The sequence below is a fragment of the Sinocyclocheilus rhinocerous genome, unplaced genomic scaffold (assembly GCF_001515625.1).
Source record: "Sinocyclocheilus rhinocerous isolate Xijiao unplaced genomic scaffold, SAMN03320098_v1.1 scaffold1694, whole genome shotgun sequence".
In the NCBI taxonomy this organism is placed as follows: domain Eukaryota; kingdom Metazoa; phylum Chordata; class Actinopteri; order Cypriniformes; family Cyprinidae; genus Sinocyclocheilus; species Sinocyclocheilus rhinocerous.
In genome coordinates, this window is record NW_015626863.1 from 669969 (window position 1) to 683318 (window position 13350).

The 13350-nt window shown below is 34.1% G+C and overlaps 1 protein-coding gene across 2 annotated transcripts in view; it reads right to left on the reverse strand.

The window, feature by feature from the left end:
* LOC107717366 (microtubule-associated protein RP/EB family member 2-like) overlaps window positions 1–13350 on the reverse strand; it is a 19383-nt gene that overhangs the window by 4581 nt on the left and 1452 nt on the right. The window contains exons 1-5 of one of the 2 annotated variants that reach the window (XM_016524086.1): window positions 10267–10401; window positions 6386–6513; window positions 3771–3916; window positions 1778–1994; window positions 1516–1667 (exon numbers count right to left, since the gene is read on the reverse strand). In XM_016524086.1, the coding sequence (XP_016379572.1) occupies window positions 1516–1667; window positions 1778–1994; window positions 3771–3916; window positions 6386–6513; window positions 10267–10391 (768 nt within the window). In that variant the 5' untranslated portion in view covers window positions 10392–10401. Of the gene's footprint in view, window positions 1–1515; window positions 1668–1777; window positions 1995–3770; window positions 3917–6385; window positions 6514–10266; window positions 10402–13350 lie in introns of those variants that run through there. The other variant, XM_016524095.1, reaches the window with a different exon arrangement.

Consider the following 13350-nt stretch of genomic DNA (forward strand, 5'->3'; position numbering starts at 1 on the left):
TACTATTATAAACCATTTGATGTATGCAGATGATTTGGTGATTTTTTGTCCATATAGTGCTGGTCTTCAACAGTTACTGAGGATTTGTTCTCGATATGGTTCAGATTTTGATACTAAATATAATGCCAAAAAGAGTAATATTATGATTGTTAGGAGTAGGGGGACCAGAAAACTGACATTTCCTGACTTCTCTGATGGCCTGTCTGTTGATAGGGATATTTACAGACAGTGTTGTACGCTGTATGCCCAGGCCAATATGTTGATTCGCAAATTTGGCATGTGCTCAGGATCTGTGAAGACTACACTTTTTAAAGCATACTGTACCCCTATGTATACTGGCCATTTGTGGCGCAATTTAATGTGCTGCATTATTTTGCTCATTGCGCCCTCCTGTGGCTATGGGAGACAAGACAAATGTTTAACCTAATCTGCATATAAAACATTAGAAATTAAATATTTGTTTAATTTTTATTTTGTGTTTGACTGTTATAACAACAACAACAAAAGTTGTTCATTTAAAAGAGTTAATTTAAAAATACAGTGGTTAAATGTACATTTTTTTTTTATTGCTCTGTCGTGCACTGTCGGCTTCACAACTTTACAGATAGTTTATGTTCACATACAGCTACATGACACACTGCATGAAAGGTAATATTCGAAAAGGCATAATAGAGGCACTTTAATAAAAACTTTTATATGGCTATAATTCTCAAACATTATGTCTAACATACAGTGGGTACGGAAAGTATTCAGACCCCCTTAAATTTTTCACTCTATACTGTATGTTAGACTAATATGTCAATTATTATTACTACTAATAAATAAAATTTTGTACTAAATATAATATATATATTATATTATATATAATATATAGTTGTATAGATATAGATATATAGATATATATTATTATATATATATTATTATATAATATATATAAACAATAATAATTTGATTACAACCATAAAATTACAATACTAATATTTTGTCTTGTTTTCTGAGAAATTCATCAAAATGAAGTGAATTTATGATAAAAAAAAAGGACAAATATCTGATCAAATCAACTTATTTCAAAGGGAAAACAACTTTTCATATTTTTTTAGATAAACTCACTCAATTACGTTCAATTTCTCAAAAACCAAGACTTCATATCTTAATTTTGCATTTCAAGTAAATGTATCTTGCTATCGTGATTTAAGGATGTTTAGATATTTGTATTAGAAAACAAGACAAAAATACTGACAAAAAAAAAAAGTGTGTAAATATATATATATATATATATATATGCATTTAATTCCATAACTTTATTAATTTAAGACTTTCTGCTCCAATTTAAGACCTTTTAAGGCCTTAATTTGTGGAAGGGCAAATTAAGACTTTTTAAGACCTGCAGAAACCCTGGTCTTCAAAAATGATCTACTAAAATAGCATCTTATCTCAAGGTCTCAATCAGCATTTCTAACCCTTATGTTCTTGACTGCTTTATTTAAGGATTTTATTAGCGTTAGGGATGTCCACCTGTTCATTTAGTTGTGTTACTTGGGCTTCCAGCTCCTTCTCTCCTTTAGCAGGTGTTGCTGACATCACAGGGATCTTTTTGGCAGAGGAGGGTCGGGAGGTGGAGGTGGAGGTGGAGGATTTAGGGGTTGAACTAGTTGATCTAGTAGCTCCTGCACACAAGTTAACAGATGCCATGATGCAATTTAGTAGATGCTAAATGCCAGTTGATTAATGATGAATATTAAGAACTGATGTCACAAGCAGCCCGCCTCTAACAGACCTGCGGTGGGAGAGCTGATGGCATGCTGGGATTTCTTCGGCAGGTTGAAGATCTGCTCGCCGGGATCTGGAGGGGGAATGGCGTCCTGGCCCTGTCTGGCCTGGACCGGGTCGTACTCCTTCCCGTCGTAGTTGGCGTCAAAGAACTTCTTGAACCACTGAATGAAGTCCAGGTTGTCTTGAAACCGTCCCTTGACAAGCTTCTCTACAGGGATGATCTAAGAGGGAAGGAAACAGGATGTAAATGTGAAAAAAATTACATTACACAGATAACTTTCCATAACAAATACAGATTTATATGTTAAATTAGGTGTTCACAAAACAGTGGGGTCCACAAACATCTGATTTGTAAAACCACACTTTTTTTTTGAAAATATTTTTTTCTATTTTATTTTATTAACTGCAAACACCTGAATATGTTATTAAATTATTGAAATATTAATTTAAAGTCTCAAGTAAATATTTTAGGTCAAAGAGGTTCAGCTGACAAAAAAAGTTTGTGAATCCCAGCATTAATTAACATAAATGATTATTTGAAGTGTGATTTCTTTTTATTGCATGCATAAAAAGTCTCCATCTGTCAGATATCACAAATAGAAGTGTCCTAAGAAATCTCTGTCTCTCTGACTGTCTGGACTCAAAAAAATTAATTATGTAAATATAAAAAAAAAAAAATGTGGCTCGATCATGCTTATTTTAGAGAATCAGAAACACTTTCTGTATGTCAATCATTTTGCACATTTGGGTTTATTGATGTCAGGTTTGCTGACTGAGTTTTGATTTGAGGGTGTGTGGTTGAAAATTGGCTGAAATCGCTTACAGTTTTTAAGAAAAATAATGGGTTATATCCATTCAAGCATTATAAAACAGCACTGTTATACCTTGTTTTTCAAGTGCACGCTTTTAAGCAGAAAAAAGTCTGGAATTTTTTATAAAACGACAGCACTGAGTGAATAACGAGGCTCAAAAGTAGAAGCAACATTTTCAATATAATTTTTATATATATATATATATATATATATATAATAAATTGGCTGAAATAATAAATTGTTGTATATATATATAATAAATTGTTGAAGAGCAGGGGTGACCGAGCATTTGCAGTGGCGGCCCCAAAGCTCTGGAATAGTTTGCCCCTCTACATTAGACAGGCTCAAACACTTGCTGTCTTTAAATCTAGCTTAAAAACTCATTTTTATAGTCTGGCATTTGACGCTACATGAGAGCTGCTTTCTTCTATTGTTTTATGCTGTTTTATTGTCTTTTTTTGTGTTGTTGACTGTTCGTAATCACTGACATTTTTATTCTCTTATGTGTGTACAGCACTTTGACAATCACTTGTTGTTTTTAAAAAAGTGCTTTATAAATAAACTTTGACTTGACTTGAAATATTTAATATTAACATTTATTATTTTAACAAATTAACATTATTTTTAATTACCATTATTATTTATTATACTTTTTTTTTCATCTAATGTTAAGATTTTGTTGTAAAGAAGGCAATGACAGCTGCACTGTAAAAATATTTTTCTTTGTAAATAAAACAAAGAATATTGCAGTATGTTTTACAAGAAAATACTATTTCACTTTTTCCATTTCAAAATTTCACATTTAATTTAATGTGTCACTTGCCATTCATTTGTAATTAATAGTGAATTTTACAAGCAATTTCTTTTTAAGGGTGGAAATAATACAGGTATTATAATTACACAGGGAACTGTAAAGCAGCCATAAATATTTAAACACTGTTTTAGCAGTGTGCGTTCAGTAAGGCATAGTGGGATAACAACTACTCATAAAGCTTGTGAATAATAGAATTAAATCAGTCTGGGGTTATGAGATCTTTTATGTATTTTCTTATCACACAAATCCACTACTGTTTTTCATGCTCAAATGTACTTCTCTATGGTGATTTTGCGAGGGATTTTATTTCTAACCAGATTTTCAGTGGTTATAGTGAAAGCATGACTGCGAGGCTCTCTTGTTCGTCTCACCTTATCAACGTTCATCCTCTTGAAGGAGGCCTGCAGGAGTTTGAAGTTGTGGATATATTCATGCTCCAGCTTGGCCTGGAATTTCACCTTCTTAAGACTGATGCAGCCGGGAAACAGCATGTCCATGAACTGACAGTACGCTGCTCCTGAAAAGAGATGCACAAACGATACGCTGGGTCAAAAAGGTTTTGTGAACTCTTTCTGTCTCTCCAACACTTTCAACCAGATTTAGTTTCAGTCTCAGGTTCATCTAAGTGTCCAATTTACTCTGCAGTAAACTTAATCTGCCCAATCAGAAGAAATAAAACAAGGGCACTTAAAGGGAGATCCATTTGACTCCAAGGATGTCATTTAAAAAAGCCATGTAAATCAATGTCTTCTGCCTGTCTAGGTAAAGCAGGAGCTTTTCCAGAGGATATTCAGTGTCTCGGAGATCTTTAAATACCTCTGGCCTGACCTGTGCTTATGCTGAACTAAATTAAGATACTGATGTGATGTCATGCTAAAGCACCGAACCTAAATGATGAAGTTCCATGATTACTGGAAAGAAAACTGCTCTCAAAACATAATACTTATAAACCCTGAGATTTTAATGCAGATCTTTGAAGATTAATTTTTGTCTCTTACTGTACAAACCGGTATGTTTAGGTAGAAATTAGCAGCACATACAGTCTTCAACAGACTGAATTAATTATTTTATAGTAGAGCTACATATTTGACTAGAAAAAAAAAGTATTAATAGTAATATAACAATAAGAATATATAAATGGAAATGTATATAATTGTGTGTGTGTGTGTATGTATATATATATATATATATATATGTATATACACACACACACACACACACACACATTTATTCTTATATTAAATCTTAATAAATCTAATTATTTTCTTTATTCTATTATTATTTACTTGAATAGTATGTGTTTTAATTATTTTAGTATTATTTATTTATTTAGTACATTTCTATGCCTTTAAATCACAATTTAAATGACCTGGTAAAGATATATTCCCTAAACTATAATAAACTACTTATACATAAGACTACACTGTAAAAAAAATTCCGTAAAATTTACGGTAAAAAAACGGCAGCTGTGGTTGCCGGAATTTTACCGTAAAAAATACGGTAGCAACGTTTTAGGTTTTAACTTAAATTTACATTTAAATACCGTAATTTCATTAACTGATATAATGTTAATATACCAACCTATTGAAGTACTGAAATCTGTTTTGTACCTTTGTAATACACTGATAACCACCAAATAAATGCAGGTGGTGATGAGAAAGTCACATGATGAACCAAAGCCCATCACACGCAGATTTTAAATAATAACATATATAGAAGGTGCACTGTGTCGTTCAAACAAACACTAAACACCATCATGGTAACACACATGAAACTGAAATAATGCAATAAACATTCATTTAACAACATTAGGTGTAACACACAACCCTAATATACAAAACTGATAAGAAAAAACTAAGAAGAAACATAGTTATTTCAACAAAAAAACATCAAATTTGAAATGTAACGCAGGGAATTCTGGGAATGTCAATTTACGGTTATTCACTGTAAATTATACAGTATTTTTCACTTCCAAAAATGGTATACTACCGTAAAATTTATGTCCAATACATGTAATGTCCAATACAGTTTTTCACCGTATATAGTAGGGGAATTTACCGTTAACCATTTAACAGGTTTTTACTGTAGCATTTTTACAGTCTTTTACCGTTAAATTCACGGTCATAGGCTTTATTAGCCTATTCATTCCATTCCATTCATTAAAATAATTCCTTTCTCATCATTAACTTGTCAATCCTTCTGAAATCCTGCAAAATCCCATCAAATTAAAATCGCACAAAGGACTGGAACTGATCTTCTGATAGTTGCAAAAGAATGAAGAGAACTTTACCTGATTGAATTTCAAACAACTAATTAAACGACGATTAATCAACAGCAGTGATCAAAAGTAATGTAGTTATTTATTTCAGATGAAATTAAATGCAAATGTAAGAGAACTTGATGAAAGAATACTGAAACTAAATGGGCAGTTGACAAACAGCAACATTTTTGCTATAAGGAAAATGTAATATTTTGGATTTTTTGTAATATTTGCAGTTCGTTTAAACAGCCCTGTGGTATGAAAAAATTTTTAAGTATACATTTTCCATATTATGCTCATATAAAATTGCATAATAACTGTATAATTGCATAATGATAATACAATAATTAAATTAAAATTGTTTAAAATAGTTTTCAATGAAATACAGCATGTCAAATTGAAACAAAACACAAAAACACTATTATTAGATGATTCAAAGCTATACTTGCTTTTGACTGCAATAAAGAAGTTCTAGTTTAATTACTTTTTTAATGTGGTTAACTCTATTCCCAGGTTCATAATTCATGGCTGTGTTACCTAAAGCAGCTGAGATTTTACAACAGCTTTACTGGCCAGCATTTATTTACACAAACGTTTAAAGGTAGCAGCCGTCCTACAGCAGCGCAGACGAGCGCTAACAAAATGCCTCCGTGTAAATCCTCTGGGATTACTGCTCTTTGTGTCTAATGAGTGTCAGCGGTGGGTTAAGTTGGGAGGTTCACATACCTGATGACAGCTGCTCCACTTTAGTGTAGTTTAGACAGAGCAGATCGTTCACCCAGGCTGTGATGTCATGCCTGCTCATCGTCTCCTGGGTGATTGAGGTAGAATAAACATTGACCGCCATCCCCCAGCTGTGGACGAGACACAGACATCAGCATCAGAATCACGTGCAGAATCAAGTCTGAATGACACTATCAGCTCTGGTACTGACTGAATCATCTTGTCAGTCTGAGCAATTTACAATGCATGCATACTATAACAGCAGAATGTATTAAGTCTAAAGTCATCCTCTTACTTTGTTATTAAAATTATGCAACTGTGCAATTGCAATGCATTTCTAAGAGTTTTAGTATCTAAACTGAAATCGACTGAACTGGGACAACATCTATTATTGAATTTATACACTTTAAAGGACTAGTTCACCCAAAAATGAAAATTTGCTGAAAATCTACTCACCCTCAGGCCATTTAAGATGTAGATGAGTTTCTTTATCATATTTGGAGAAATTTAGCATCACATCACTTGCTCACCAATGGATCCTCTGCAGTGAATGGGTGCCGTCAGAATGAGACAGCTGATAAATAAATCACTATAATCCACAAGTAATTCACACCACTCCAGTCCATCAGTTAATGTCTTGTGAAGAGAAAATCTGTGAGTTTGTAAGAAACAAATCCATCATTAAGACGTTCTTAACTTCCAACCATTGCTTTCCGATGAAATCGGAGTCCTCTATCCATAATATTGCTATTTCTGGTGAAAAAGTCGTCTGGTCTGAATCAGGAGAGAAATATGCACAGATCAAGCACTGTTTACAAGCGAAAACAATTGTAAACAAATATGTCGGTGGATTTTGATGTGAGAGGACAACAGGGGATTTCCACTTCCTTTTTCCAATGGTGGAACTGTTTGAACTTTTTTTTTTCAGAGAAGCAATGGTTTAAAGTTTAAATGATAGATTTGTGTCTTACAAACATGCAGCTTTTCACTTCACAAGATGTTAACTGATGGACTGGAGTGGTGTGGATTATTGTGATGTTTTTATCAGCTGTTTCTCTCATTCTGACGGCACTAGGGACGCACAGGAATGAAAATTCTGGGCCGAAACCGAAACCTCTAGATGCACTTGGCCGAAAACCGAAAACGGAAACAAAAATGCTTTTTAACAATTATTTATTATTATAAATAATATTAAATTATTTTGTACGACTTTTTAATTTAACTCAATAATTTTAATGATAATGAATTTAAAAAAAATACAAGCCAATAAAATAACCACGCTTTTATTGAAAGTAAAAATAAAACCGGACAAAAAAATATTAATATTAAATATCAATATATTATTTTTATTCAGTTCTGTGCAACAGAATCAGATTTAACTGAATTTATTTTTGTATAATTATCCAAATAATGTACAGTCCTACAAAGCTATTATTATCAGAGCATGTGAGCAGAGCATAGCGTCATTTTACCAGCGTTGCCTAGTACAGCTCTACTACACCATGTTACAGCACAGTAGCGCTATTGCAAACAGGAACAAGTTTACTACTTAGTATACTAAGTATACTACTATACTATTGATCATGTGCAGTACGTGAGTGGAGCGTTCGCATAGGCCATGAGCAACTCAACTGAACACACATTCATAGAGAGGAATATCCACACAGTGATGACGGCCAGAGAAACCTGCGCGCTGAACACTACTGGGCTGTGCCGGCGTGCCATATATTTTCAGACGTTTTTCTCTTTCGGCCAAAGACCGAAAAAGCCATTTTCGGCGGCTGAAATTTTGGTGCATCCCTAGACGGCACCCATTCACTGGTGAGCAGGTGATGTAGTGCTACTTTTCTCCAAATCTGTTCCCATGAAGAAACAAACTCATCTACATCTTGGATGGTCTGAGGGTAAATAAAATTTCAGCAAATTTTCATTTTAGGGACTATTCCTTTAAGAGCTCTGAACGTTTCCTGCTATCTAGCGTCGCACGTTTTGCCCATAAACACTGTGTAACATGATCCTAATGTCAACTAGGTAATCACCAAGTAAATATCAAGATATACAGAGCGTTCCACGATGTTAAATAGAAGCTTTTGAGCTTTGTTTGTTCTCATACAGAACTGTGAGTTCACTGACTGTCTATCCAATTTTTTCAACTCAAAACTAAACAAAGAAAAACATCTAAAGGAAAAAAGTTTGGCATATAAATAAATACGTAAAGTACTTTTTAAATGTATGTACAAACATGTTAATTTTCCATCACAAAACAGCGTTTGATGTCAAACCAGACTGCCAATAATTTTGCCTCAGACAAAAAAAAGTCTTTCTGTTTAGGAATTGAGGTTTGCTAGTCCTCCACTGAAAGTCCTTGAAAAGCTATTGATGAGAGGATAAATTTAAAACATCTCAGTTTGGCACAAAACACAGTTTGATTTGGTGGATGCTGGCTGACATGATATAAGCTGATAATTATTTTCATGCTATGACTGATAACCTAAATATGACTGATATTAAAATGCTATTTTGTCTAAAAATAAATAAAAACAAACTTAAATCAATAGTACCAATTTAAAATCAATGTTGTAACGCTTAAAATATTTTAGGCATCACAACATTTTAGTATACAGTATGAAGTATTGATTATTTATTTATAGAAAGTTGAACAGTGGGACCGCTAACATATCAAGTTCATGATAACAAAAATAACCTAAAATCTAAAAATTGGGAGAAACAAGCATTAATTGTGTACTTTTTTTAAATCAGTTTTTAAAAAACATGGTCCTGAAATGTAATCCCTATTACAAACCGGTTGTTTAAAATAATAATAATAAAAAAAACTATAACAAATCAAAGCTCTTTTGTGCCACACTTTGACACAAGTAAAACAGCAATGCTGTCCAGTTATTAACAGGGCACAATTAAGCATATGAACATATCAAAGATCATCTCAATTTACACATAATAAACTAACCTAATTCAATCAACTGACCAAAGCCAGTTTCAGATCACTGCCAATAGAAAGACCCAACAGATCAATCCCGTTCTCCTTGATTTCCCAGTGCACCATCATATGAATAATGAAGCGAATCCCTCAAGAAAACCCACATCTCTTATTATATAAGATTTATTCCAGGATGACAAATGCACCTCCCTATTAATTTCTCATGGCTTTAATAAACTTAAACACACACTGCATTTCCAGACATTAGTGCTTTTGTGCTTAAAGGGCAGATTCATCTAAATTTAGCAGGAAAGATAAACAGTTTAGTGAGATGTTGGAATGAAGGGGGGAGGGAAAAAAATTCAGAGGAGCCAAGAAATCAGTGTCAACAAAAGCAGTCAACCCAAAACATGTTTATAGACCCGTAAAACACATGCAATCATATTTTTACCGATGCACGAGATTATTACCCAGTATTAGGCGCGACACGCACGCCATAACAGACGATCTGAACAGATTTTGGGGATAGGATGAAATGAATTACATTACGCAATGGCTGACTGCTTGGTGAACATACAGGCCATGCACTGTCAAAACCTGGGAAAGCACCCTGTCAGCGCACATCCCAACATACATCCATCTCAAATCATATGCATAACGTCTGAGAAAAAGCCCAAAAGCATGAACGCCTTCACTAAACAGCGTTTAACATGTTTTTTTATGACTGCATCATCGGGGAAACGCCATAGCTGGCTCAGGAAAAGCCCCACCGTTAGATATAACGCAGCCATAATGGGAGTTCGGGGTTCCCAGAGCGAGTGCATTGGGAAAGCATGGATTAAAACGTATAATCTTGATATTTTCGGCTAAATGCATTGTTTGTAGGTCGCTTAAAGCGGTGGTTTCTTTGTAAAGCGGCCGGCGGGTGGTAACGGCAGTGGTGTACCTGTAGGCGCGCTCTCCACGCACTGTGTTCTTTCTGTAGGGAATGATGTTGGTGCCGTTGCTGTCCGGAATGATGTCGTTGTTGTTCTCTCCATTGGGGGACAGAGCTTGCATCGGACCGGGCATTTGACTCTGTGAAATATCACGGAACTACAGTCATGTGACTTTGGGAGGGGCGCTTCAGATTTGAGCCAGTGGAACTTTGCCTCTTCCTAAATACGTCGTTATATATTATATATATATTATGTATTTTATAGGAATATAGTTTTGTGGTCTGTCGCCCTCATAAGACCCAGGAAAAAGTTCCCAGGTTTCTCTTCCTAATGACAGACCTGCATCTAGGCCCTTAAATATGTTCATTAATAAATATGTATGGGTTGACAAAGACATTCCAATTTATGACTAAACTTTATCTCTACTGCTACATATAAATGAATCTGCTCTTTACGCTCAACTAAATGTCTGGAAATGCATGCGACAGTGCATAGCATGCTTAATCTTATTATTGTCTTCAGGAAGACAAAATAGATAAATAACAACATTAATAATTATTAAAATGTTTCTGGAGCACCAAATCAGCATGTTAGTTTGATTTCTGAAGACTGGAGTAATGATGCTGAAAATTCAGCTTTGCCATCACAGGATGGAATAAATTACATTTTGAAAATATATTCAAATAAAAAAAGTTGCAGTAATATTTCATAATTATACTGTTTTTACTGTATTTTTTATCAAATAAATGCAGCCTTTGTGAGCATAAGACACTATATTTTCAATAATATAAATTATAATAATATGATATAAAATAAACAGTCCAAAAAGAAACATACAGTGCTTTTTGCAATTCTAGATATCTGGCTCTATATGTGATGAGGCCCGTGGCTCATTATTCTTCACTGTATTGCAAAGAGTGCTGTGATTTAATTTATGATATATACACATTACACAAAGTTTAGATAAGGCTCTTGTTGTATGACATCTTTACAATGTAGTCTCTCCAACCAATCAAATCTATGGTTTTTACAGTCAAAACAGAGAGATAAATTATCGAAATGGCCTGCCGGGTCATGAGCAATAGTCTTAAACTGATGAATGAAGAATTTTGAAGATATCATACTTTTACAAGTGATGACATTACAAATGGAAAAAACATTAGTGAGGTTATTTAAAGTTTTCTTATGCTCCAGCATAGTACACCAAAGCTAACTGTATGAGATTTTTTTTTTTTCAGTTTAAATTTTACATGTTTATGGAAAATGGTTACATGTAAATTTACAGTGTAATCTGTCTGCGATGTCATTTTACCATGATGTGATCAACAAGGAAAATATCTGTTGATGTTATTTATACTGGTTGAATTAAGATTTAAAAATGATGATGAGCTTTAGCGAATAAGTATTTACTCCGATATATACATTTGAGACATTCAAGTGAACAAATTTGGTTGTAGCAAACCCCACTGCAACACTCGACAATACATAAAGTACATCAAAAAATATTACCGACAGAGTTAATAGCTACAAATAATTAAACAGTCAAATAGATAGTAAAAGTTAGTGACTGAAGTGTTCCATGCATATGCATTAAACACATGTTCCTACTACCATAAATCTGGTCATAAATAAACTGCCAGTGGACAATGTTAAGCCATACATCTATTTAAGAACATTACAAAAGATTAGTCTTATATTAATGGTTGAGTTTCCAATGGCTGACACTGAGATATATATATATATATATATATATATATCAGAGGTAGTAATGTATGACTAAGCCAATAAGTGCTCCTCTCCTGCTGTCTACTGGTTCTAATTGCGATTTGATGTATTTTTACAATTTTACACAAGTGTTTGTTTACCACACAGTATATTTTGTTCATCCCATTAAAAATAACATTGAAACTGGATCATTTTAGAGCTTTAAAGTGCTGGAAATAGTTGTGTGAAATGCTTGAAAGTCATTGAAAAGTGCTTGAATTTCTCTCTCAAAAGGTTGTACAAACCCTGAAATGAATGATGTAATGTATTCGACTATTTCTACCACAACACCATGGTTACAGTTAGCGTTACCGCTTCTGGTTTCCTGAGGTAGCCTATGTCAGCGCTGTTTTATAACAGAGATTTCTGTGCAGAATTTGAATGATTCTCAGTAGATCTCGCAGCAACCTTATCATTGTGTGGCGAACTCAAACGCTTCACACTGGATCTCGCAGCACTGTTGCATCTATGCAGTAAACAGTGTCGCGAAATCAACTTTGGCTCCCGAGTAAAGCTGTTCTGAGCTCAGATAAGTTTGTTTGCGTCGCGGTCCGAGCTGTGCAGCTGAAACGTAGCGCGGTTTAGTTTCGCTTTCGTTTGCCGTTTGTGTTTCACAAATGCAACAGAAATGGCAGCGCTTATGAGTTGGGCAACGCGGTGGTCGCACCAGTGCGACCGCTCACAAAAATGAGTCGCACCGGCAGAAAAAATGGTCGAAGTCTGGAGCCCTGTATATATATATACACGTCTTAGTACAGACATTTTTATTTTGCTTCCACTCTAGCAATTCGAAGAGAAAAGTCAAAATGGTGTGACAAACTCAGAATTGCAAGATGTAAACTCTCAATTGCAAGAAAAAAAGTCAGAATTGTTAGATGAATTGTGACATGTAATTCGAAAATTCTGAGTTAAAAAGTCAGAATTTTGAGAAAAAGAGTCATCGCAAAATATAAACTTGGAATTGGGAGTAAAAAAAGTCAGAATTCTGGGTTTATATATCACAATTCTGACATTTTTCTCAAGTTGTCCAAATTATGAGATAAAAAATTATGTTTATTCTTTATTCTATGGCAGAAACAAGCTTCTAAGACGCTCTTTAGAACATCTCAAATGGTGTTGAAGAAAATGATCATATTTCTTAAAGGGGTCATATTATGCGATTTCAATTTTTCCTTTCTCTTTTAAGTGTTACAAGCTCTTGGTGCATAAAGAAGATCTGTAAAGTTGCAAAGACTAAAGTCTCAAATCCAAAGAGATATTCTTTATAAAAGTTAAGTCAGCCACGCCTACCTAAAACGGCTCGTTCTAACACGCCCCCACATACCTAC